Below are 25,748 nucleotides of genomic sequence, written 5' to 3'. Positions count from 1 at the left end.
ACCACGTGTCCTGGTGGCACAGCTGCAGTGGGTCACACAACACTGCCAGCTGCAGGCCATCCTCACCCCTCTGCAGCATCCAGGAGGTGCAGTAGCTGAGGGTGAGTGCAGCCCCTGGCAGTTGCTCCTCTCCTTTGTTGCAGTCCCTGAGTGGTGAAATGCAGCTTCAGAGCTTGAGGTTCTGTGCAATCCAGCCCTGGACAGCTGTGACTTTGGTGTAGACACCAGGGAAGTATGGCCTGGCACAGCCATAGCCCCAGCTTGTGATTCCTGCTAGAAACCACTTCCCTGAGGGTTCTCTGCAGGCCAGGGGCCCTCCTGCATCACCCTGCAGAGAGAAGGAGAGCAGAGGGTCCTGCATCAACCCAGAGGCAGCCCAGCCCACCCAGCTGTGGGGTGGTCCTGCTGCCTGGGGCACAGCAGCACTGCTGCCCTGCTCCCCACCCCCCAGAGCTTGCTCCAAGCTGGAGCAGTGCTCACTGCATGCACAGCTGAGCCTGGGGTCCTGGGACACAGAGGAGCCTGTTGGGAGGCACAACAGGGCCATGGAGCAAGTTCCTTGTGTCCTGTGGCCTCTTGGCCTCCTTCTCTGGGAGGTTCCCTAGCCTGGCACTAGCTGTGGGCAAGCAGAACCAGGATGGACTCCTGGCAACAGCCAGTGCCAGGCTAGGGTGGGCAGAGAGCTGAGCTGGGGGAGCAGGGCAGGGAGCTCCTTGCAGAACACAGGCTGGGGGCTGGGCAGGAGCTTGCTGTGTCCCTCCCTGCCTGCTGCTCTGGCACTCACTGAGCAGCTGTCCACGGAGCCCTGTGGGAAGCCAGCACACAGCATCCTGCTGCTGATCTGCACTGGGTAGAACTTCTTGCAGGCCTGGTCTCCAATCATGTGCACTGCTGCCTTCTGCAGATGCTTCGACATGAGGCCTGGGGAGGCAATGCCACTGTTAGCTGGGTGCAGAGCCAGGGCAGCAGCTGCTGAGGGAGGCTCTGTGGCCTCCTGTGCCTGCCAGAGGGAGGGACCTGCACTGGGAAGGTGACCCAGGCCTGGTTCCTCCACAGCAGAGCAAGTGTAGGAAGGTCTCTTTGGTGTGTAGCCTCCCAGGTGGGGATGGGGTCAGAGTGGTCCTTGTGCTGCAGAGCACAGCTGGAGCAGCTGCCACAGGGATGGGGCAGCTTGGGAAGACTGCAGGAGGGCAGAGGGGAAGCAAGTGGAGGAGCAGCTGGGGGGAGGTGGTGGTGGCACCAGGCCCTGCCCAGTTGGTGTCCCCTGCAAAGTCTGGCACAGGATGTGCCTGGGGCAGTGCAGAGCTGTGTCCAGTTCAGGAGAGACAGAGACCTGCTGGAGAGAGTCCAACAGAGAGCTATGAGGATGCTGAAGGGACTGGAGCAGTGCCTGGTGAGGAGAGGCTGAGAGCCCTGGGGGTGGTTAGTCTGGAGAGGAGAAGACACAGAGGGGATCTGATCAATGTCTGTCAATGGCTGAGGGCTGGGGGTCAGGAAGGAAGGGACAGGGACAGGCTCTGCTCACTTGTGCCCTGTGACAGGACCAGGGGCAGTGGATGGAAACTGCAGCACAGGAGGTTCCACCTCAACAGGAGGAGGAACTTCACTGTGAGGGTGCTGGAGCCCTGGAGCAGGCTGCCCAGAGAGGTTGTGGAGTTTCCTTCTCTGGAGCCTTTCCAGAGCCAGCTGGATGTGTTCCTGTGTGAGCTGTGCTGGATTCTATGGTTCTGCTCTGGCAGGGGGCTGGACTGGAAGACCTCCAGAGGTCCCTTCCAACCTGTGAGCTGCAGGGTAGGTGTCCCCTAGCTCAGCCATAGTGGGTGTGGGGGAGCCCTCCCAGGCTGTACCTCCTTCCTTGGTGGAGCCCCAGCCTGTGATGTAGCACCTGGCTCCCTCAGGGAAGATGTGGGAGGTGTGTGGCAGGCAGATGGGGCTGATGGTGCTGCTGAAGGTCAGAGGGCTGCTGAGCTCCAGCAGGGCCACATCATAGTCCAGGCTGTAGAGGTTGTAGAAGGGATGTTTGTAGATGCGGAAGATCTTCTGCATGGTGCCCTCAGTGCTGCTCAGCAGGGGGGTTCCTAGAAAGGCCACCCACATTTTGGGGTCACTGTAACTGCAGAAAGACAGCAGAGCTGGCTGTTAGCAGCATGGCCCCACAGGCAGGGCTGTTCCTCCACCTGTGCTCTGGCCAAGCCCTGAGAGGCCAGGAGCCCTCTCTGCATCTTGCTGTGGGCACAGCCAGACCTTGCTTCACTCTCTGCTCCTCACTCTTGCCCAGAGGGACACATGAAAGAGGCAGAGATGTGGTGCTGAGGGACATGGACTCTGCCAGACTTGGTAGAGTTAGAGGACTACAGATTGCATTGGGTTGGAAGGGACCCTCAGAGGGCATCTTCTGCAACCCCCTGCAGGCAGCAGGGACAGCTCCAGCCAGAGCAGGCTGCACAGGGACACAGCAAGGCTGAGCTTGAATGTCTCCAGGGATGAAGCCTCAACCACCTCCCTGGGCAACCTGTGCCAGTCTCTCCCCACCCTCACTCTCAACAATTTCTTCCTCATCCCCACTCTCAATCTCCCCTCTCCCAGCTCAAAGCCATTCTCCCTCATCCTGGCACTCCCAGCCCTTGTCCAAAGTCCCTCCCCAGCTCTCCTGGAGCCCCTTCAGGTACTGGAATTTTGCTCTGAGGTCTCCCTGGAGCCTTCTCTTCTCCAGGCTGAGCAGCCCCAACTCTCCCAGCCTGGCCCCACAGGGGAGGTCCTGCAGCCCTCTGATCGTCTTCATGGCCTCCTCTGGACCCTCTCCAGCAGCTCCAGGTCCTTGTGTCAGGGACCCCAGAGCTGGACACAGCACTGCAGGTGTGGTCTCAGCAGAGCAGAGCAGAGGGGCAGGATCCCCAAACAATGTTTGGACTCCAGGATCTTAGAGTCCGAGTTTTCCAGCTGGAAGGGTTCTGTGTTCTGTGACCCATCACAGGCTTGCAGCAGGGGTGCAGCAGGGCACAGCACCCAGGAGGGTGCTGAGCTGAGCGGCAGGGAGAGGGCAGGGGGACGGCAGGGCGAGGGGAGGGAGGCTGCAGGAGGGACCAGGGGGCTGCAGGAGGGGCCAGGAGGCTGCAGCGCCTCTCACTTACATATCAAAGCAGTGAGCTGCAGACAGCAGCCAGCGGTCGGCGATGAGGACAGCTCCGCACTTGTGCTCCTTGCGCCGCAGCCAGAGGCTGACCTGCCAGGGCCACTCGCCCTGCGCAGCGCTGCTGCCGCCCACGATCCTGCTGGAGCCCAGCGCAGAGCTGGAGCCACACTCTGGGGCGGGAGGAGAGGCAGCGAGGCCGTAAGCAACCATCAGCGAAAGAGACACCTGCCCAGCCCCCCCCGGCAGCCCCCGGGGAGCCCGGGGCAGGTGGTGAATTCCCCTCAGCCTGGCACACAGCCTGGCAGGCAGGGCAGGGCTTGGTGCCTGTGCCAGCAGCCAAAACCGACTGCAAGTGAACTCTGGGGCTCTACAGTGCCCCTGGCTCAGCGGTTACAAAAGACTCTTCCCCCTCCTTGCCCCTCTGTAAAAGGTTGTTGCCAAATGTTGAACTTTTGACCCAAATCCAGGTGGGTTCCCTCCCCCCCTGCTCCACTCTCCTGCTGAGCTGCTGAAGCCATTTTGTCCCTCCCTGGCTCCCCAGACTAAGGAATTCATGGCAAAAAAACAACCCCAAGGGGTCTGGGGGGGAGGGAAAAGAAGAATCTCTTGAAAGCCAGAGCTGGAGCCAGGCTGGGCTGTGCTGAGGCAGTTGGCATGTGGGCAGGGGGTGCCAGGCTGGGGGGGGACTGAGCTGCCCCACAGCAAGGAGCTGCCTTGGGGGTGGCAGCCTGGGGGTTGGCACTGGATGACCTTTCAGGTCCCTTGCAGTCCAAACCAGTCTGAGACGTGCCAGGCTGTGCAGAGCTGCCCTGCCAGGCTGCCCAGGTGGCCTCTGTGCTGGGCACTGGGGTTGGTGTTGGCACCAAAGGAGAAGGGCCCAGGTTTGATGGCAGAAGATTGGGAGCCTGCTCACCCAGCTTGGTTTTGATACAGGCTCTGGCAGACCAAGTGGCACCTGGGGTGCCAGGGGCTGGCCCAGGCCCCTCATGGTACAACATGGTGCCCAGCACAGCCCATGTAAAGTCCTTGGGTCGCCCTGGGGAGGATGGGTGGTGGAGAAGGCTGGGAAGGAGTGCCAGGCTGCAGGGCAGCAGTGCCAGGCCTCAGGGCAGCAGTGCCAGGCCTCAGGACAGCAGTGCCAGGCTGCAGGGCAGCAGTGCCAGGCCTCAGGGCAGCAGTGCCAGGCCTCAGTGCAGCAGTGCCAGGCTGCACGGCAGCAGTGCCAGACCTCAGTGCAGCAGTGCCAGGCTGCACGGCAGCAGTGCCAGGCCTCAGGGCAGCAGTGCCAGGCTGCAGGGCAGCAGTGCCAGGCCTCAGGAGAGCAGTGCCAGGCTGCAGGGCAGCACTCACCACAGCTGTGCTCGTCCAGGCCGTTGCTGCAGTCCAGGACTCCGTCACACTCTGGGTTCTCTTTGCCAATGCAGACCTTGCTGGAGCACCTGAAGGTGAGGCTGGTACAAGGCACCACTGGAAGGCAATAACCTGCTCAGTGCCCTCTGTGCCAGGGCTGGAGGTCACTTACCAAGGTGCCAGCCCAGCTGCCATCAGCTTTACCTGGGGCTGGGGTGGGCCTGGCAGGCTGGGTGGGTGTCAGAGCTGTGGAGCTTTGGTTCCTGGCTGTGGTCAGGGTCACCTCCAGGGTGGTTCTGCTTGGACTTGCAGCTGCTGTGCTGTGCTGCTGGCTGGGGAGGGCTGCAGCAGTTCCACTGATGGCTGAGCTGGGAGGGCTGCCTGGGCTGCCTGTGCCAGGCCTGGGCAGCTGTGAGATGGTGTCCAGGATCCAGTCCCTGAGCTTGGTGATTCTGGAGTACACCCCAGGCTGGAAGGGCTGGGCACAGCCAATGCCCCAGCTCACGATGCCAGCCAGGTAGAACACTCCTGGGCTCATCTCACAGGCCAGGGGCCCACCTGAGTCCCCCTGAGGAAGAGGCAAGGCAGTGGCTGCTCAGCATCATCTCCCCAGGATGCAGAGCTGCCCCCAGCCACACTGGGAGGACTTAGCCAGCCCCAGCCTCTGCTTTCTGCAGCCTGGGGCTGTCCCCTGCCATGCAGGGGGTGTGCAGGAGCTGAGTCTGCAGAGGTTGGGGCTGGGCAGGGGTGATGGAGTTAATGTCTCCTGGCAGCACCTTCCCACAGGTGAAGGACAGACACCAGCAGCTGCCACTGCCCCAGGAGGAGACCTTCCCAGGCAGGGCTCCAGCCTGGCCACACAGAGCAGCAGGACATTGGTGCAGGTCCTGCTCAGCTTGAGGCAGCCTCAAAGCTTCAAGGCTTAGCTGGGCTCAGATTTCTGAGCTGAGGCACAGGTGGAGCTCAGCCTGGCCACAGCAGCTCCCTAAATGCTCCCCAGGGGATTGCTGAGGCTGTGTGTAAGTTATCCCAGGTGTGAGTCCTCCCAGGTGTGAGTCCTCCCAGGTGTGAGTCCTCCCAGGTGTGAGTTATCCCAGGTGTGAGTTATCCCAGGTGTGAGTCATCCCAGGTGTGAGTTATCCAGGTGTGAGTTATCCCAGGTGTGAGTTATCCCAGGTGTGAGTCATCCCAGGTGTGAGTCATCCCAGGTGTGAGTTACCCAGGTGTGAGTTATCCCAGGTGTGAGTTATCCCAGGTGTGAGTTACCCAGGTGTGAGTTATCCCAGGTGTGAGTTATCCCAGGTGTGAGTTATCCAGGTGTGAGTTATCCCAGGTGTGAGTTATCCCAGGTGTGAGTTATCCCAGGTGTGAGTTATCCCAGGTGTGAGTCATCCCAGGTGTGAGTTATCCAGGTGTGAGTTATCCAGGTGTGAGTCCTCCCAGGTGTGAGTCATCCCAGGTGTGAGTTATCCAGGTGTGAGTTATCCAGGTGTGAGTTATCCAGGTGTGAGTCCTCCCAGGTGTGAGTTATCCCAGCCTGTGCTACCCCAGCTGTGTGTGTGTTATCCCAGCTGTGTCTGTGTTATTCCAGCTGTGTGTTATCCCAGCTGTGTGTGTGTTATCCCAGCTGTGTGTGTGTTATCCCAGCTGTGTGTGAGTTATCTCAGCTGTGTTATCCCAGCTGCGTGTGTTATCCCAGCTGTGAGTTATCCCAGCTGTGTGTATTATCCCAGCTGTGTGTATTATCCCAGCTGTGTGTTATCCCAGCTGTGTGTGTGTTATCCCAGCTGTATTATCCCAGCTGTGTGTGTGTTATCCCAGCTGTGTGTGTGTTATCCCAGCTGTGTGTGTGTTATCCCAGCTGTGTGTATTATCCCAGCTGTGTGTTATCCCAGCTGTGTGTGTGTTATCCCAGCTGTGTGTTATCCCAGCTGTGTGTGTGTTATCCCAGCTGTGTGTATTATCCCAGCTGTGTGTGTGTTATCCCAGCTGTGTGTGTGTTATCCCAGCTGTGTGTTATCCCAGCTGTGTGTGTGTTATCCCAGCTGTGTGTGTGTTATCCCAGCTGTGTGTATTATCCCAGCTGTGTGTTATCCCAGCTGTGTGTGTGTTATCCCAGCTGTGTGTGTTATCCCAGCTGTGTGTTATCCCAGCTGTGTGTGTGTTATCCCAGCTGTGTGTATTATCCCAGCTGTGTGTGTGTTATCCCAGCTGTGTGTGTGTTATCCCAGCTGTGTGTGTGTTATTCCAGCTGTGAGTTATCCCAGCTGTGTGTGTGTTATCCCAGCTGTGTGTATTATCCCAGCTGTGTGTGTGTTATCCCAGCTGTGTGTGAGTTATCCCAGCTGTGTGTGTTATCCCATCTGTGTGTGTGTTATTCCAGCTGTGTCTGTGTTATTCCAGCTGTGTGTTATTCCAGCTGTGTGTGAGTTATCCCATCTGTGTGTGTGTTATTCCAGCTGTGAGTTATCCCAGCTGTGTCTGTGTTATCCCAGCTGTGAGTTATCCCAGCTGTGTGTGAGTTATCCCATCTGTGTCTGTGTTATCCCAGCTGTGAGTTATCCCAGCTGTGTGTGAGTTATCCCAGCTGTGTGAGTTATTCCAGCTGCCTGGATCAAGCACAGGGCTGGCAGCCCCTTGCCCTCACCTGGCAGGAGTCCACCTTGCCCTGCAGGAAGCCGGCGCAGAGCATCCTGTCTGTGAGGGAGAAGTTGTAGAGGAGGTTGCAGGTCTCCTGCTCTATGATGCCCACAGAGGCTTTCTGCAGGGTCTCCGAGTTGGTGCCTGCATGGAAACCATGGATGTGGGAGAGCAGCAGGGGAGGTGGGAACTGAGGGCTTGGAGACTGCCCCCAGACAGGCTCTAAAGCACCCAGGAGCTGAGTGATCTGTGAGCTGCTGGCTCTCCCTGAGAGGGTTCAGAGGAGAGCAGTTCTGGGAGGAGAGCAGTTCTGGGGTCCCCAGCACAAGAAGGACCTGGAGCTGCTGGAGAGGGGCCAGAGGAGGCCACAGAGATGATCAGAGGCTGGAGAAGCTCTGCTGTGGAGCCAGGCTGGGAGAGTTGGGGATGCTCAGTATGGAGAAGAGAAGGCTCCAGGGAGACCTCAGAGCAGCCTTCCAGTACCTGAAGGGACTGCAGGAGAGCTGGGGAGAGACTTTTGACAAGGGCTGGGAGTGCCAGGATGAGGGAGAATGGCTTTGAGCTGGGAGAGGGGAGACTGAGAGTGGAGATGAGGAAGAAATTGTTGAGAGTGAGGGTGGGGAGAGACTGGCACAGGTTGCCCAGGGAGGCTGTGGCTGCCCCTTCCCTGGAGGTGTTGAAGGCCAGGCTGGATGAGGCCTTGAGCAAGCTGGGCTGGTAGGAGGTGTCCCTGCCCATGGCAGGGGGTTGGAGCTGGATGAGCTTTGAGGTCCCTTCCAACCCAACCCATTCTGTGATTCCTGTGTCTGTCTGTTCTGCCTGTCCCTGTGTCTTTCTCCTCTCCTGTACACCCCCAGGCTCTCTGTGTCCCAGTGGCTTGGTGCCCATGGGGCAGTGCTCACCATTGCCTTCATGGAGGTCACCCCAGCCAGAGATGATGCACTGCTTGCCCACAGGGAACTCCTGGCCAGCAGCTGGGAGGCAGATGGGCTGAATGTGTTTGCTGAAGACAAGAGGCCAGGCCAGCTCCAGCAGAGCCACATCGAAGTCCAGCAGCATGGGGTTGTAGAGGGGGTGCAGGAGCACTCTTGTGATGTTGACTTTCACTGTGTGCATATCTGTTCCATTCAGGGATGTTGTTCCCATGTGGGCTTCTAGCTCCTCTGGGCTTGTCCTGCAAACACACAGCCCTCAGCAGGGTGACACAGGAGTGCCCAGCATGGACTGTGGCACTGACACTGCAGGCAGCTTCCAGGATCACCCTTTGGAACCTTCCTTACCAGGGCAGAGCCCAGCACGCAGCAGAGCAGCCCTGCTAAGGCAGACCAAAGAACTGTGCAGGTGACAATGAAGTGGGTGGGATGTTGATCTGCTGGAGGGGAGGAGGCTCTGCAGAGGGATCTGGCCAGGCTAGGTCAATGGGATGAGGTTCAACAAGGCCAAGGGCTGGGTCCTGTACCTGGGTCACAACAACCCCAGGAAGGCTCCAGGCTGGGGCAGAGTGGCTGCAAACTGCCCAGCAGAAAAGGCCCTGGGGGTGCTGGGTGACAGCAGCTGGAGAGGAGCCAGCAGTGCCCAGGGGGGCAAGAAGGGCAGCAGCAGCCTGGCCTGGAGCAGCAATGGTGTGGGCAGCAGGAGCAGGGCAGGGATGGTGCCCCTGGACTGGGCACTGCTGAGGGCACAGCTTGGATCCTGGGCTCAGTTTTGGGCCTCACTCCAAGAAGGACATTGAGAGGCTGGAGCAGGACAGAGAAGGGCAACAAAGCTGGGGGAGGGTCTGGAGAAGAGGGCTGAGGAGGAGCAGCTGAGGGAGCTGGGGGTGTTTGGTGTGGAGAAGAGGAGGCTGAGGGAGACCTCATTGCTCTCTCCAGCTCCCTGAGAGGAGGCTGCAGGGAGGTGGGGGTTGGGCTCTGCTCCCTAGGATCAGGTGACCTGTGGTCATGGCACTTGGGGCCATGGTTTGGTGGCCATGGTGGGGCTGGGTTGGGGTTGGACTGGGTGATCTGGGAGGGCTTTGCCAACCAAACAATTATCTGATTCCATGATTGAAGAGCTGGGCAACAGAGCAACAAGGGAATGCAAGGTAGCAAGGGTGAAGTGAGGCACAGAGCCAAAAGCAGATCAGGGTAGAGAGCAGTGGGTGGGGAGGGAAGCTGTGATGGGGACCATGCAGGTACAGAGGGTCCCCAGAGAGCCCAGGGAAGGTCACCTCCCTGTTGCTCTAAGACAGTAGCCACCCAGAGCAGGGGGAGCCCAACCAAAGCAAGCAGCTCTTCATGGAGAATGAATTGAACTGGGTGTTTACATTTCACATGGGGTTCAGAACAAGAAGCAAAGGATAAAACACAGCTCTAGAGAGATCCCAGTGAAAGCCCCAAGCCCCTCAAGCCCTGCTGCATGCAGACACCATTGTCTGTGTGTCCTGGAGTCACAGATTGCTGGGGGGAGCAGAGGGTTAGCACACATTGACCTCCCCTTTACATCCCAGGGGACACCTGGCACTGCTGGGAGCAGTTAGTAGAGAATCAGAGAATTCAGAGAACCAGGGTTGGGAAAGCTCTCTGAGATCATCCAATCCAACTCCAACACAGCCCCACCATGGCCACCAAACCATGGCCCCAGGTGCCATGGCCACACAGTTCTGGAACACCTCCAGGGATGGGCACTCCACCACCTCCCTGGGCAGCCTGTGCCAAGCCCTGACCACTCTGACAGCAAAGGAATTTTTTTCCTTCTCTCCAACCTGACCCTCTCCTGGCACAATTTCAGGCCAGTTCCTCTCCTTCTATCACCTGATCCTAGGGAGCAGAGCCCAACCCCCACCTCCCTGCAGCCTCCTGATGTCTTGACACTCCTCATAGTCATTCCCCCTCCTTTTGTGCCTTCAGGAATTGTCTTTGCCCTCCTGCTGCTCATTTCTGCATTGTTATTGGTAACTCTGGTCTGAGGCTCTTGCTGTGGGGCAAAGCCATGCAGGGCTGCAGTGCCCATGTGCCCCTTACTGTGCCCCTCTCATCCCCTCCTCAAGCCAGCTTTTGAGGTCCCATTCCTGAAGGAAGCCTCCTGTGGCCTCTGCCCTTTTCCACCCATTCCCTCTGTGGTCCTTGCCTCCTGCCCGGGCTGCTTTGGGTTTTCCCTGTCCCACCCCAACCTCCCCACACAACATCTCATGGCCTCTGTGTGCCCCTGTGCCTGCCCAGTGCCCCAGGTGTGGGCTGGGCCATGCAGAGATGTGCAGCCCTGCCCTGGGCAGCAGCAGCAGCAGAAGCAGTAGCAGTGGTGCAGGTCATGCAGAGCTGTCCAGCTGTGCCTTGGGCAGCAACAGCAGCAGCAGTGCTGCAGTGCATGGAGAGCTGTGCAGTGTGTCCTGGACAGCAGCAGCACTGCAGGGTGTGCAGAGCTGTGCAGCCATGCCCTGGGTAGGGGCAGCAGCAGTAGCGGTGCTGCAGTGCATGCAGGGCTGTGCAGTGTGTCCTGGGCAGCAGCAGCAGCAGCGCTGCAGGGCTGGGCACTCACTCGTTGAAGCAGTGAGCTGCGGACAGCAGCCAGCGGTCCCCGACGATGGTGGCTCCGCAGAAGTGCCTGGAGTCCTCTTGCAGGCTGACCTGCCACGGGACCTCTCCCCTGCAGGCGTCTGCTCCGCCCACGATCTTGCTGGGCTTGGAGAAGCCAGGGCGGGCTCCACACTCTGCAGAGAAGGCAAAACAGAGCCCGTGAGGGCGGCGGGCAGAGCACAGGAGAGGAGAGAGCTCTGCTCCCTCTGACCACTGAGCCTGAGCAGGCACAGCGCAGGGCTAAAGTCTGAGCAGCTGCCCAGGCCCTGCGCGCTGACGGCGGTGGTACCAGGTGGCAGCTGCCCGAGAGGCTCTCCTCCTGTCCCTGAGGCTCTTCCCCTGCCCGAGAGGCTCTCTCCCTGCCTGCTGTCCTGCACCTTGCTCTTGGCAAGTGCCTGATCCTGTGTCCCCAGCAGCTCTGTGCCTCTTACCCTTGGCATTCCAGATAAAAATTAATCCTGAAAGGAGACAAACATCCTGCAGAGCTGATCCCTGCATGGTGGATGTCTCCCTGCATGCTGAGTGCCTCCCTGCATGCTGAGTGCCTCCCTGCATTCTGGATGCCTCCCTGCTTGCTGAGTGCCTCCCTGCAGAGCTGCTGGAGGGCTCTGGGTAGCTCTCAGGTCCTGCAAACCTCTGTCCTCCTTCCCCTCTGGGAGATGTTTGACTGCTCTGAGCCTGCAGCCATCAGCTGTGAGCTGCTGGGAGATCCTGGGGTGGCAAAGAGCAGTGAGTGGCCAGCAGGTTAAACAGTGCCAGCTGCTGCTGTGCCTTGGCAGCCTGCCCTGGGCCTGCTGGAGCAGACAATGACACTCAGCTGCATGGGCACAGGACCCATGGAGTTCACCTGGGCAGCTCCTGACAGCCTTTGCCAGGCTGCTCTGGGCTGGGCCAGGGCCACCAGATCCCTTCCCTGGTGCCCTGGCCCAGGATCCCCGGGGTCCCCTTGCTGAAGGTGATTTCACCTCAGGAGAAGACTGACCCTGGCACACCTGCCCTGTGCCAACCACTGTCCCTGCCAAGGTACCCCACCCTGTGTGTCCATACCTTGTGGTCCTGCTGCCGCCCCTGGCTTGCTGGCAGCTGGGGCTGGTGATGGGCTGGGGGCTGCTGTGGTGGAGTTGAGCTGCTGGGCACTGCCAACCTTGCTGTTGGTGCTGGGGTCTGTCAGGGGCACAGTGTGGTCCAGGGAGGGGGGCAGGGCAGAGATGGCCTCCAGGATCCAGTCTCTGAGCTTGGTGACTCGGGTGTAGACCCCAGGCCGCCTGGCCTCGGCGCAGCCAATGCCCCAGCTCACGATGCCCGCCAGGAAGAACTTCCCAGATGCTTCCTGGCACACCAAAGGCCCTCCAGAGTCCCCCTGCAAGAGATGCCAGCTGCTGAGATCTCTCTGGGCCTGCTCCAGGCTCTCTCTGGGCACCCTCAGCATACCCCTGCCAGGCTGATCTGTCCAGCCTGGAGTGAAGCAGGCACTCTTGGCCCCCTCTCCAGTGCTTGTGCTGTGTTTGGGGCATCCATCTGAGCTGCTGCCACCAGAGAAGGGCAGCTGGGCTCAGGTGGTGGCTGTGGGTGTGGAGAGTCCTGCCCAAGACACAGGGACAGCCCTGGAAACCACAGCCCCCTGCTCCCAGCTCAGCCTTCTGCTCCCAGCTCAGCCCTGGAAACCACAGCCCTCTGCCTCCCAGCACAGATCTCCTTTCCCAGCACATCCTTCTCCCTGCTCAGTCCTCTCCCAGCACAGCCCTCTCCCATCCCATTTCTCCTCTCCCATCCCATTTCTCCTCTCCCATCCTACTTCTCCTCTCCCATCTCAATTCTCCTCTCCCATCCCATTTCTCCTCTCCCATCCTACTTCTCCTCTCCCATCCCATTTCTCCTCTCCCATCCTACTTCTCCTCTCCCATCCCAATTCTCCTCTCCCATCCCATTTCTCCTCTCCCATCCCATTTCTCCTCTCCCATCCTACTTCTCCTCTCCCATCCCAATTCTCCTCTCCCATCCTATTTCTCATCTCCCATCCCATTTCTCCTTTCCCATCCCATTTCTCCTCTCCCATCCCATTTCTCCTCTCCCCACCCCCTGTGAAGCTCAGGCTGTTCTCCAGCTGCCCCCTCACAGTGCCAGGCTGGATAAAGGCTGCCCAGGGCACATATCCAGGTGTGCACCAAAAGCTGGGGCTGGTTCCCTTCCTGCTCCTGTCCTTTGCCATCTGGATTTTGATCTGAGGCCCTGCCAGGTACGTTGGTGGCACCAGCCCTGATCACAGCTCAGGAAGTAAAGTAGCTCACAGGGCTCCTTGGGCAGCAGTGCCCTGCTCTGAGCATTGCCCTGCTCTGAGCACTGCAGGACACAGCCTCATGATGGTCTCTTGCAGTCCCTCATCTGTGCTTGGGTCCAAGGCATGGCCTCAAACCTTGTGGGGAAACCATGACCATGGGGTCAGATCCTGCTTGGACTGCTGCTTGTTGCACCCTGGGAAGGCAAAGGCTGATGAGGGGAGGGGTTCTGGCTGCCCTGGGCACAGCTCACCTGGCAGGAGTCCACTTTGCCCTCCAGGTAGCCAGCACACATCATCCTGTCAGTGAGGGCATGGCTGTAGAGGCTGGAGCACAGTGACTGGTCCAGCAGCTCCACTGTGGCTTTCTGCAGGAACTCAGGTTTGACCACTGCAAGAGGAAGAGAGGTCAGGAGCTGAGCTCAGGGGCTTGGGGTGAAGGCAGTTAAAAGCAGCTGGTGCCCAGGCATCAGTGGTGCTGCCCAGGGCTCAATGCTGGGGCTGTGTTCAACATTTTCATCAATGGTGTGGGTGAGGGAATGGAGGCAGCCTCAGGCAGCTTGCAGCCAACACACAAATAAGTGGCAGTGTTGATCTGCTGGAGGGCAGGAGGCTCTGCAGAGGGATCTGGCCAGGCTGGATCCATGGCTGAGGTCAATGGGATGAGGATCAACAAGGCCAAGGGCTGAGTCCTGCACTTGGCTCACAACAACCCCAGGAAGGCTCCAGGCTGGGGCAGAGTGGCTGCAAACTGCCCAGCAGAAAGGGACCTGGGGCTGCTGGGTGACAGCAACTGGAGAGGAGCCAGCAGTGCCCAGGGGGGCAAGAAGGGCAGCAGCAGCTTGGGCTGGAGCAGCAATGGTGTGGGCAGCAGGAGCAGAGCAGGGATGGTGTCCCTGGACTGGGCACTGCTGAGTGCTGGGTTCAGGTTTGGGCTCCTCACTCTCAGAAGGACATTGAGGGGCTGGTCCAGAGAAGGGCAACAAAGCTGGGGAAGGGTCTGGAGAACATCTTATGAGGAGAGGCTGAGGGAGCTGGGGGTGTTTAGTGTAGAGAAGAGGAGGCTGAGGGAGACCTCATTGCTATCTACAGCTCCCTGAGAGGAGGCTGCGGGGAGGCTGGATCTGGCCCCTTCTCCCAAGGAACTAACAGGACAACAGGAAACGGCCTCAGGCAGGTTTAGGTTGGAGATGAGGAAAAATGTCTTTGCTGCCAGAGTGGTCAGGGATTGGCATAGGCTGCCCAGGCAGGTGGAGGAATCCCCATCCTTGGAGGTATTCCAGAACCCTGTGGCCATGGCATTTAGGGCCCTGGTTTGGTGGCCATGGTGAGGTTGGGTTGGTGTTGGACTGGGTGACCTCAGAGAGTTTTCCAACCTCAATGATTCTCTGATTCAATGCCCATGAGCTGGGCACAGCCTGAGTTCCCTTCCCTGGTGCCTCCTGAGCGCTCACTCCCCTCTCTGCACCCTCTGCCCACACTCTGCTTACGGAAATCCTCCTTGAGGTACCCCCAGCCCGAGATGAGGCACTTCTTGCTGGTGGGGAAGTGGTGGCCAGGTGCTGGCAGGCAGACCGGTTGGATGTACTTGGTGAAGGGGAGAGGCCTCTTCAGCTCCAGCACGGCCACGTCGTAGTCGGCCGTGTCGGGGTCGTAGGAGGGGTGGGAGATGATCCTGGCGATGCCCAGCTGCACCGCGCCACGCTCCGTGCCGCGCAGCCACGTGCTGCCCGTGTGTGCTGCCCACATACCCGGGTCCTGGAACCTGGGAGAGAGAGAGGGCACCCTGAGCCTGCAGCCCTGCCACTGCCCTGCCCACCAGGGCCACCTGCTGCTGCCCCCCTGCCTCCTGCCGTCCTTGCCAGGCCAGCAGCTCCACGGGGCTCAAGCTGGAGAGCAGGCAGGAGCCAGGAACTGCAACAGCTTTTGGCAGTGGGGTGGGTGGGGGGCGAGCTGGTCTGGGTGGAGCTTACTGGGGTGGGCAGAGCATATTGGGGTGGGTAGAGCTTACTGGGGTGGATAGAGCTCAATGGGGTGGGTAGAGCTCACTGGGATGGATAGAGCTCACTGGGGTGGGTAGAGCATATTGGAGGGGGTAGAGCTTACTGGGGTGGTAGAGCTCACTGGGGTGGGTAGAGCATACTGGGGTGGGTAGAGCTTACTGGGGTGGATAGAGCTCACTGGGGTGGATAGAGCTCACTGGGGTGGGTAGAGCTTACAGGGGTGGGTAGAGCTTACTGGGGTGGATAGAGCTCACTGGGGTGGGTAGAGATTACTGGGGTGGGTAGAGCTCACTGGGGTGGGTAGAGCCCACTGGGGTGGATAGAGCTTACTTGGGTGGGTAGAGCCCACTGGGGTGGGTAGAGCTCACTGGGGTGGATAGAGCTCACTGGGATGGATAGAGCTTACTGGGGTGGAAGGAGCTCACTGGGGTGGGTAGAGCTCACTGGGGTGGGTAGAGCTCACTGGCGTGGGTAGAGCTCACTGGGGCGGGTAGAGCTCACTGGGGTGGGTAGTACTGGGCTGGGGTGAGAAGAACTTAATAGGGTTGGTAGAGCTCACTGGGGTGGATAGAGCACACTGGGGTGGGTAGAGCTCACTGGTATGGGAAGAGCTCACTGGGGTGGATAGAGCTGACTGGGATTCGTAGAGCTGGGCTGGGGTGGGTACAGCTTAGTGGGGTGGGAAGGGCTCACTGGGGTGGGTAGAGCTGACTGGGGTGGGTAGAGCATATTGGGGTGGGTAGAGCTTACAGGGGTGGATAGACCTTACTGGGTTGGGTAGAGCTCACTGGGGTGGGCAGAGCTCACTGGGGTGGGTAGAGCTCACTGGGGTGGGTAGAGCTTACTGGGGTGAATAGAGCTCACTGGGATGGGTAGAGCTCACTGGGGTGGATAGAGCTTACTGGGGTGGGTAGAGCTCACTGGGGCGGGTAGAGCTTACTGGGGTGGATATAGCTTACTGGGGTTAGTAGATCTGGGCTGGGGTGGGTAGAGCTTACTGGGGTGGGAAGAACTTACTGGGGTGGGAAGAGCTTACTGGGGTGAGTAGAGCTTACTGGGTTGGGTAGAGCATTCTGGTGTGGGTAGAGCTCACTGGGGTGGATAGAGGTAACTGCAGTGGATAGAGCTTACTGGGGTGAGTAGAGCATACTGGGGTGGATAGAGCTCACTGGGGTGGGTAGAGCTTACTGGGGTGGGTAGAGCATACTGGGGTGCATATAGCTCACTGGGGTGTGTAGAGCTCACTGGGGTGGATAGAGCTTACTGGGTTGGGTAGAGCTCACTGGGGTGGGTAGAGCTCTCTGGGGTGGATAGAGCTTACTGGGGTTGGTAGACCTGGGCTGGGGTGGGTAGGGCATACTGGGGTGGATAGACCTCATTCGGGTGGATAGAGGTTACTGGGGTGGGTAGAGCTCACTTGGGTATGTAGAGCTTACTGGGGTGGGTAGAGCATTCTGGGGTGGCTAGAGCTCACTGCGGTGGATAGAGTTCACTGGGGTGGGTAGAGTTCACTGGGGTGAATAGTGCTCACTGGGGTGGGTAGAGATCATTGGGGTGGGTAGAGGTCACTGGGGTGAATAGAGCTCACTGGGGTGGGTAGAGCATACTAGGGTGGGTAGAGTCACTGGGGTGGGTAGAGATCATTGGGGTGGGTAAAGCTCACTGGGGAGGGTAGAGCTTACTGGGGTGGGAAGAGCTCACTGGGGTGAATAGAGCTCACTGGGGTGGGTAGAGCTCTCTGGGGTGGGTAGAGCTCACTGGGGTGGGTAGAGCATACTGGAGAGGGTAGAGCTCACTGGGGTGGGTAGAGCATACTGGGGTGGATAGAGCTCACTGGGGTGGGTACAGCTTACTGGGATGGGTACAGCTCACTGGGGTGGGTAGAGCTCAATGGGGTGGGTAGAGCTCAATGGGGTGGGTAGAGCTCAATGGGGTGGGTAGAGATTACTGGAGTGGGTAGAGCTCACTGGGGTGGATAGAGCTCTCTGGGGTGGGTAGAGCTCACTGGGGTGGGTAGAGCTCACTGGGGTGGATAGAGCTTACTGGGGTGGGGAGAGCTCACTGAGGTGGGTAGAGCTTACTGGAGTGGGTAGAGCTCACTGGGGTGGGTACCGTTTACTGGGGTGGGTACAGCTCATTGGGGTGGGTAGAGCATACTGGGGTGGGTAGAGCTTACTGGGGTGGGTAGAGCTCACTGGGGTGCGTAGAGCTCACTGGGGTGGGTAGAGCTCACTGGGGTGTGTAGAGCTCACTGGGGTGGGTAGGGCATACTGGGGTGGGTAGAGCTCACTTGGGTGGGTAGAGCTTACTGGGGTGGGTAGAGCTCACTGGGGTGGGTAGAGCTCACTGGGGTGAATAGAGCTCACTGGGGTGGGTAGAGCTCACTGGGGTGGATACAGCTCACTGGGGTGAGTAGAGCTCAGTGGGTTGGATAGACCTCACTGGGATGGATAGAGCTCACTGGGGTGAGTAGAGCTCACTGGGGTGGATAGAGCTTACTAGGGTGGGAAGAGCTCACTGGGGTGGTTAGAGCTTACTGGGCTGGGTAGAGGTCACTGGGGTGGTTAGGGCCCACTGTGGTGGATAAAGCTCACTGCGGTGGATAGAGCTTACTGGGATGGATAGAGCTTACTGGTGTGGGTAGAGCTCACTGTGGTGGATTGATCTTATTGCGGTGGGTAGAGCTCAATGTGGTGGATAGAGCTCACTGGGGTGGGTAGAGCTCACTGGGGTGGGTAGAGCTTACTGGGGTGGGTAGAGGTCACTGGGGTGGATAGAGCTGGGCTGGAGTGGGTAGAGCTCACTGGGGTTGGCAGAGCTTACTGGTGTGGGTAGAGCTTACTGGTGTGCGTAGAGCTCACTGGGGTGGATAGAGCCTACTGGGGTGAGTATAGCTCACTGGGGTGGGTAGAGCTCACTGGGGTGGGTAGGGCATAGTGGGGTGGAGAGAGCTCACCTGGGTGGGTAGAGCTCACTGGGGTGGGTAGAGAATATTGGGGTGGATAGAGCTCACTGGGGTGGATAGAGCTTAGTGGTGTGGGTAGAGCATACTGGGGTGGATAGAGCTTACTGCAGTGGGGAGATCTTACTGGGGTTGGTAGAGCTGGGCTGGGGTGGGTAGAGCGTACTTGGGTGGGAAGAACTTACTGGGGTGGGAAGAGCTTACTGGGGTGAGTAGACCTTACTGGGGTGAGTAGAGCTCAGTGGGGTCGATAGAGCTCACTGGGGTGGGTAGAGCTCACCGGGGTGGGTAGAGCTCAATGGAGTGAGTAGAGCTCACTGAGGTGGATAGAGCCTACTGGGGTGGGTAGAGCTCACTTGGGTGGGTAGAGTATACTGGGGTGAGTAGAGCATACTGGGGTGGTTAGAGCATACTGGGGTGGGTAGAGCTCACTGGGTTGGGTAGAGCTCACTGGGGTGGGTAGATCTCACTGGGGTGGGTAGAGCTCACTGGGGTGGGTAGAGCACAGTGGGGTGGATATAGCTTACTGGGGTGGGTAGAGCTCACTCTGGTAGGTAGAGCTCACTCTGGTGGATAGAGCTCACTGGGTTGGATAGAGCTCATTGGGGTGGGTACAGCTTACTGGGTGGGTAGAGCATACTGGGGTGGATAGAGCTCACTGGGGTGGGTAGAGCTCACTGGGGTGGGTAGAGCTCACTGGGGTGGATAGAGCTCACTGGGGTGGGTAGAGCTCACTGGGGTGGGTAGAGCTCACTGGGGTGGGTAGAGCTCACTGGGGTGGATAGAGCTTACTGGGGTGGGTAGAGCTCACTGGGGTGGGTAGAGCATACTGGGGTGGGTAGAGCTTACTGGGGTGGGTAGAGCTGACTGGGGTGGGTAGGGCATACTGGGGTGGGTAGAGCTCACTGGGGTGGATAGAGCTTACTGGGGTGGATAGAGCTTACTGGGGTGGGTAGAGCATACTGGTGTGGGTAGAGTTCACTGAGGTGGGTAGAGCTCACTGGGGTGGGTAGAGCTCACTGGGGTGGGTGGAGCATATTGGGGTGGATAGAGCTCACTGGGGTAAATAGAGGTTATTGAGGTGCGTAGAGCATACTGGGGTGAGTAGAGCTGGGCTGGGGTAGGTTGAGCTCACTGGCATGGATACAGCCTACTGGGGCGGATAGAGCTTACTGGGGTGGGTAGAGCATTCTGGGGTGGGTAGAGCTCACTGGGGTGGGTAGAGCATACTGGGGTGAGTAGAGCTCACTGGGGTGGGAAGAACTTATTTGGGTGGGAAAAGCTTACTGAGGTGGTTAGAGCTTACCGGGGTGGTTAGAGCTCACTGTAGTGGATAGAGCTCCCTGGGGTGGATAGAGCTCACTGGGGTGGGTAGAGCATACTGGGGTGGATAGAGCTTACTGGGGTAGGTAGAGCTCACTGGGGTGGGTAGAGCTCACTGGGGTGGGTAGAGCTCACTGGGGTGGATAGAGCTTACTGGGGTAGGTAGAGCTCACTGGGGTGGGTAGAGCTCACTGGGGTGGATAGAGCTCACTGGGGTGGATAGAGCTTACTGGGGTGGGAAGAGCTTACTGGGGTGGGTAGAGCTTACTGGGGTGGGAAGAGCTTACTGGGGTGAGCAGAGCTTACTGGGGTGGGTAGAGTTCACTGGGGTGGATAGAGGTCACTGGGCTGGATATTAGTTACTGGGGTGGGTAGAGCTCACTGCGGTGGGTAGAGCTTACTGGGGTGGATAGAGCTTACTGGGGTGGGTAGAGCTCACTGGAGTTGATAGAGCTCACTGGGGTGGGTAGAGAATACTGGGGTGAGTAGAGCACACTGGGGTGGGTAGAGCTCACTGGGGTGGATAGAGCTCATTGGGGTGGGTAGAGCTCACTGGGGTGGATAGAGCTCATTGGGGTGGGTAGAGCTCACTGGGGTGGGTAGACCTTACTGGGGTGGATAGAGCTCTCTGGGGTGGATAGAGCTTACTGGGGTGGATGGAGCTCACTGGGGTGAGTAGAGCTCACTGTGGTGGGTAGAGCATACTGCAGTGGGTAGAGCATACTGGGGTGGGTAGAGCTCACTGGGGTGGGAAGAACTTATGCGGTGGGAAAAGCTTTCTGGGGTGGGTAGAGCTTACTGGGGTGGATAGAGCTTGCTGGGGTGGATAGAGCTCACTGGGGTGGATAGAGCTCACTAGGGTGGGTAGAGCATTCTGGGGTTGAGTAGAGCTCACTGGGGTGGGTAGAGCTCACTGGGGTGGGTAGAGCTCACTGGGGTGGGTAGAGCTCACTGTGGTAGGTAGAGCTCACTGGGGTGGGTAGAGCTTACTCAGTGAAGCAGTGAGCAGCAGACACCAGCCACTTGTGCGTCAGGATGGCAGCTCCGCAGTAGTGTTCGTTGTTCTCCCGCAGGCTGACCTGCCATGGGAACTCCCCCCGGGACGCCTCGGAACCGCCCACGATCCTGCTGGCAGCCTTCATGGCCGGGCGGCTCCCACACTCTGCAAGCCAGCAGACAGCTGAGCAGCAGCACCCTGCGCCCCAGCAAGATGCTCTGCAGTGCTGCTTCGGCTTTCTGCATGCTGCCAGCACCTGCCCAGGCTGCAGGACGTCACTGGGGGTGCCACAGGGCAGGGGGGGACTTGCAGGCTTGGAGCAGAGCACTTCAAGCCACTGCCCCATCACAGCATCCTCCCTGGACCTCTTCCAGAGCAAGACCCTCCAGAGGGAACTCCCTTGGCTGGCTTCACAAGCTCAGTCCCTGCCCCCTCCTCCGCTCCCAGCAGCTGGTGGTGCTTGCCCAGTGTGCCAGCCCTGCCATGGCCTTGCCATGACCCTTTGCAGCTGCTGGTGGGACCAAGGCAGGCTGCAGTTCCCCTCATCCAGGCCAGCCTTGCCCTTGGCTCTCTTCATTGCCCAGAAGCCCAGAGGTGGTACAGAGGCCAAGGCCAGCTGCAGGGGGTGGTGCCCTGTGCTCTGCTGGGACTCACCACAGCCCTGCTCGTCGGAGCCGTCGGTGCAGTCCTGCCACCCATCGCACTCGGGGTTGGCCTTGGCCACACATTGGCTGTTGTGGCAGATGAACATCTCTGCAGGGCAGCTCCCTGGGGGCAGCAGGGCTTCAGCCACTCAGTGCCCTTTGCAGTGCCCCCAGCAGCCCCCCAACAGCCTCCCTGGGGCCAGCCCCTGCAGTGTCCTTCCCACTCTGCTCCCTGGCACTGCCAGAGTCTGTGGGGCAGGGCGGGAGTGGGGCTGCAGCTCTGGCTGAGCTGGCAGGGGATAGGGGGTGCAGGGTCCTGGGCACAGGTTGTGAAGCTGGGGCACAGGCACCTCCAGCCAGGAGGAGGCTGCAGGGCAGGCTGCAGAGTGCAGCCAGGGGGGTTGGGGCAGGTGGCTCTGCTGCTGCCTGGCTCTTACCTGATTTCAGCCCAGGTCTGGGGGGAGAAGCCTCACTGCCACCTGTGACAGATGGGAAGGAGCTGGGATCAGAGAGACCATCCCAGGAGCTGAGTGTTGCTCTGGACTGGGCTGCTCCCAGGCCAGGGCTGGCAGAAGCTTGGCTTCAAAAACTATGGAATCACTTGGGTTGGACAGGAGCTCTGAGCTCATCCACTCTGAGCATTCTGTAGCTACCAGGGCTGGGGCTAACCCATGGCCCTTAGCACATCTCTGCAGTTTTGAAACACCTCCAGGAATGGGGATTTGACCACCTCCCTGGTAGCCTGTGCCAGGCTTTGAGAACCTTTCATGAAGAAGTTTCTTTTGATGTCCAACCTAAACCTCCCCTGGTGCAGCTTGAGGCATTTCCTCTCCTCCTGTCACTTGTTACTGGGGAGAAGAGACCAACCCCCACCTTGCTTTCCTCCTGCCTGGCTCTCCCTGGCCCAGTGCCCTTCCCCAGTTTGCTCCACCATGACCCCAGTGTGCAGCCCAGGAGCAGCTCCCTGGGCTTTTGGGGTGGTCCCAGGTGCAGGGAGAAATGCCCCAGAGCCTTGGCTGCCTCCCAGGAGCAGGCTCTAAGGCTGAAGCTCTGCAGGGCTGCTGCCTAAAGACACAGAGTGTCTGTGCAGCCTCCACTTGGGCTGCACAAAGGCTGCCAACCACCCAGGACCCTGCTCTTCATGGCAGGGAGGGCAGAAGGAGCTGCAGAGGAACCCACACCTTCACGTTGTCCATGAAACTCCAGCCCCTGATGGAAAGAATTCCTGCCTAGGTGGCTTCAGAGAGCAGTTCAGCTATGAGAGGTATCCACCCAAGCAGGATTTACTGCCCCAGCTCTGAGTGCTGCCCCAGGGCTGCTGTGCCCCTGTAGGAACTGACAGCCCAGCAATTAACCTCCTGAAGCTTCAGCTCTCTGCCCTCAGGCAGCTTCCAGGCACTGCAAGAAACACCCAAAGCAGCTTCAGTTTGTGCTTTGGGCTCCGTGGCTGCTGCAGGCCCCCAGAGCTGCTCTTCCAAGGCAGAGAGCAGCCAGGCAGTGCTGGAGAGGGACCTGAGGGCTCCCCTGGAACGTCTCCTGAGCAGCCTCCAAGGTCTGGCCATGTTCCTTGTGAAGCTGGCAGCCCCTGGCAGCCAGGCAGAGCATCTGCTGCTGGTTTGCTTTGGGCGCCTGGCAGCACCTCTCCTGCTCACATTGCTGCTGGGCATGAAGCCTGGTCTGAGCACCCAGAGCTGAAGCCCTGTGGCACTTTGCTGCCTGACCCCAGGCTGAGATCTGCTGCGATGCCAGCAGGACCCAAGCACAGGGCATAGGGTGCTGCACTCTGGTGGCCCAGCAGGGACAGGAGGACCTCACCTGTAAGAGAAGCTGAGGATATGGTCCCATAGGCAGCCAGGGACAGCCCCTGGTCGTGCAGGGCAGCTGCCAGTCCATGCCTGAGAGCTTCCTCCTCCAGGGTGGAGCTGAGGGGCTGGGAGCGCTGGGGGCTGAAGCGCAGGCGGAAGCGGACGAGCACGCTGGAGTTGCCACTCCTGCTGGGACACATGGAGGGGCTGAGAACAGGGATGTCCTCACAGGGGGATCACAGAATGCTGGGGGATGGAAGGGACCTCGAAGGATCCAGTCCAAGCCCTGCCAGAGCAGGGGCACCCAGAGCAGCTCACACAGGAACACATCCAGGAGGGTTTGGAACACCTCCAGAGAGGGAGACTCCACAGCACCCCTGGGCAGCCTGTTCCAGGGCTCTGTCACCCTCACAGGGAAAAAAAAACTTTTCCTCCTGTTCCCATGGAACTTCCTATGCCTCAGCTTCCACCACTGCTGCCTTGTGCTGGCATTGGTCATCACCCAGCAGAGCCTGGCTCCAGCCCCAGGGCACTCCCCCTGCACATCTTTATCACCAGCAATGAGGTCACTCTCAGGCTCCTCCTCTCCAAGCTACAGAGCCCTCAGCTCCCTCAGACTCTCCTCCTAAGGAAGACGTTCCACTCCCTTCAGCATCTTTGTGGCTCTTCCCCTTCACTGCTTTCCAGCAGTCCCCAGCCTCTCCTGCTCTCGGGGGCTGTTCTTTCCCAGTGCCAGACTCTCCCCTTGCCCTTGGTGAACTTCATTCCATTTCTCCCTGCCCAACTCTCAGCCTGTCTAAGTCTTGCTGAATTGCAGCTCAGCCCTCCTGTGTCAGCCACTCCTCCCAGTGTGGTGCCATCAGCAAACTTGCTGGCAGTGCCCTCTGTGCCCTGGGCTGAAGAGGTTGTCTGCACATTTGGCTTTGGCCCCAAGCTCAGCTTTGCTTGCACAAAGCCATTTGCCTCTGCCTCTCTGAACCCATCCCCAAATGAGAGGATCCAGAACTGTGGTGCCAGCCCAGGAGGAAGCCCAGCACTGACTCAAAGCAGTTTCTTGTTGCCCTGATTTGGAGCACAGGACTGAAGTCACCTTGCTGGAGCTCCTCAGGGTGCCCTGAGCCTGCAGTGTGAGGAGGGCTGCCCACACTCACCTGTAGCCCAGGATGGTGCAACCTGTGCAGCTCCAGTCCAGCTGGGAGTCCTGGACACTAGACAGGAACTGCAAAGCAAGGAAGGATGGTCACAGGCTTGGTAGGCAGAGGACCCCAGGGGGATGAGGATGAGGTGGTGCCTGGCAGCTAGCTGAGGATCTCCTCTTGTCTCTGCAGGCAGCAGAGGCAGCTGAGTGCAGCTCCTGTGCAGCCCTTTGCCCACCCTGGCTCAGGGCATGAGGCAGCACAGCCCTTCTCTGGCCCTTCCTACCACCCCTCTGCTGCAAGGAGCAGCCCTGGGCACACAGTGCCCACCCTGCAGATGGCTCTTCTGGCCCTGGGGGAGCCTCTCAGAGCTCATCTCAGCCCTGAGCTCTTCCCTCCTGGTGTTTAGGAGATCCTTGTTCTGATCCTGCTGAATGAGGACAGTCACACCGAGCCCTGGGGACCCTCCAGAGCCCTTTCCAAGCCATCTCCTGGCCAGACCCCACTCACCAGCCTCTCAAGAGCAGGAGTCAGCACCCTGTAGTAGTCAGAGCTCTCCAGCTGCAGGCTGCTGTTGAAGCTGATCCCACGGAGCTCCACTGTGTGCTCAAAGCTGGTCTCCCCCGAGGGCTGGCAGGCTGCCAGGAGGGAGGGGGTGTCAGAGGCACAGTGACACAGAGGCCACACAGAGGCTTGGGGCCATGGCTGGACCCAGCTTTCCTCACTGTCTGCTTTGGACTCATCATGTCCTTGTCCCTGGCCCTGGCCCTCTTGGGGGTGTCCCCAGGCCCTGCACACAGGCAACAGGAGGAGTCTGCACTGAGCTTCTGTCAAGCCTGAGACACAAGTGGGTGAGCAGATGGGCACAGCCCAGCAGGGCAAGCCCAGATGGGCTCCAGCCTTGCCTGGGGAAAGAAGGGGGGGGACCAAAGGCAGCTTAGAAAGTGACACTGTGCAGAAGAGCTGTGCTGGTGAGGTCTGAGCTGTTGGGGTCTGTTCTGCAGGGATCTGAGCTGCTGGGGTCTGTGCTGCTGGGGTCTGTGCTGCTGGGGTCTGAGCTGTTGGGGTCTGAGCTGTTGGGGTCTGTTCTGCAGGGATCTGTGCTGCTGGGGTCTGAGCTGTTGGGGTCTGAGCTGTTGGGGTCTGTTCTGCAGGGATCTGTGCTGCTGGGGTCTGAGCTGCTGGGGTCTGAGCCGGTGGGGTCTGTTCTGCAGGGATCTGTGCTGCTGGGGTCTGAGCTGCTGGGGTCTGTGCTGCTGGGGTCTGTGCTGCTGGGGTCTGTGCTGCTGGGGTCTGTGCTGGTGGGGTCTGTGCTGGTGGGGTCTGTGCTGGTGGGGTCTGTTCTGCAGGGATCTGTTCTGCAGGGATCTGTGCAGCTGGGGTCTGTCAGTCACCTTAGGCTGGGCTCTGAGGTGGCCTCTGGCCATGCAGCACCAGGGGCAGCAGGAGGAAAGTGGGAAGGGCAAGGAGGCAGTGGCTCTGCAGGGGGATAGTGACACAGGCACTGGGCAATGGTTGTGGTTGTGGCGGGGCTGGGGCAGTAGGGCTTGGGGAGAGGGAATTTGGGAGTCACAGGGTGAAGTGAGAGAGCAGCAGAGCCTCTGTGCTGTGTGCCTGGAGGCAAAGTGCTCTCAGGTCACACACCCACAGCATGGCCTGGGCACAGCCCTGGCCCTTGGGGTGTGTGCAGAGAGCTGACCACGGTTTGTGCTCAGCAGGAGGCTCTGGAGGATGTTTTCTCTGGGCAGACCTTTGCTTCTCTGCAGCAGACAAAGAGAGGGCAGCTGTGGCTGCAGACCCACCCAGCAGGATCCCCAGGTAGAGAGCTGCCACACTGCCCAGCACTGCAGCAGCCACAGCCACCTTCCAGCAGCTGCCCCTCACTCCTCTTCTCTGGGTCACCACCACAGGCTTCAGCTGGTCCAT

At 59.5% G+C, this 25,748-nt stretch overlaps 1 protein-coding gene across 2 annotated transcripts; it reads right to left on the bottom strand.

Annotated features, from left to right (window-relative positions):
• Positions 1-15: 15 nt before the first annotated feature.
• On the bottom strand, positions 16-25,748 carry TMPRSS9 (transmembrane serine protease 9). Of its 2 annotated transcripts, XM_054396230.1 has the most exons (19): positions 25,625-25,748; positions 24,333-24,460; positions 23,838-23,905; positions 22,697-22,875; positions 21,319-21,360; positions 20,892-21,005; positions 20,231-20,402; positions 14,443-14,717; positions 13,207-13,343; positions 11,725-12,037; positions 10,640-10,811; positions 8,026-8,297; positions 7,131-7,267; positions 4,688-5,051; positions 4,484-4,600; positions 3,132-3,303; positions 1,848-2,113; positions 785-921; positions 16-328 (listed from the first exon to the last, which is right to left on the bottom strand). In XM_054396230.1, the coding sequence occupies exons 1-19, from the start codon at positions 25,746-25,748 to the stop codon at positions 167-169; spliced, it is 3,351 nt and encodes a 1,116-aa protein (XP_054252205.1). In that variant the 3' UTR covers positions 16-166. The 2 variants fall into 2 exon arrangements, with proteins under 2 accessions (XP_054252205.1, XP_054252206.1); XM_054396231.1 differs by lacking the exon at positions 20,892-21,005.

The sequence above is a fragment of the Indicator indicator genome, chromosome 36 (genome assembly GCF_027791375.1).
Source record: "Indicator indicator isolate 239-I01 chromosome 36, UM_Iind_1.1, whole genome shotgun sequence".
In the NCBI taxonomy this organism is placed as follows: Eukaryota; Metazoa; Chordata; class Aves; order Piciformes; family Indicatoridae; genus Indicator; species Indicator indicator.
This window is presented reverse-complemented; position numbering and strand designations above follow the sequence as displayed.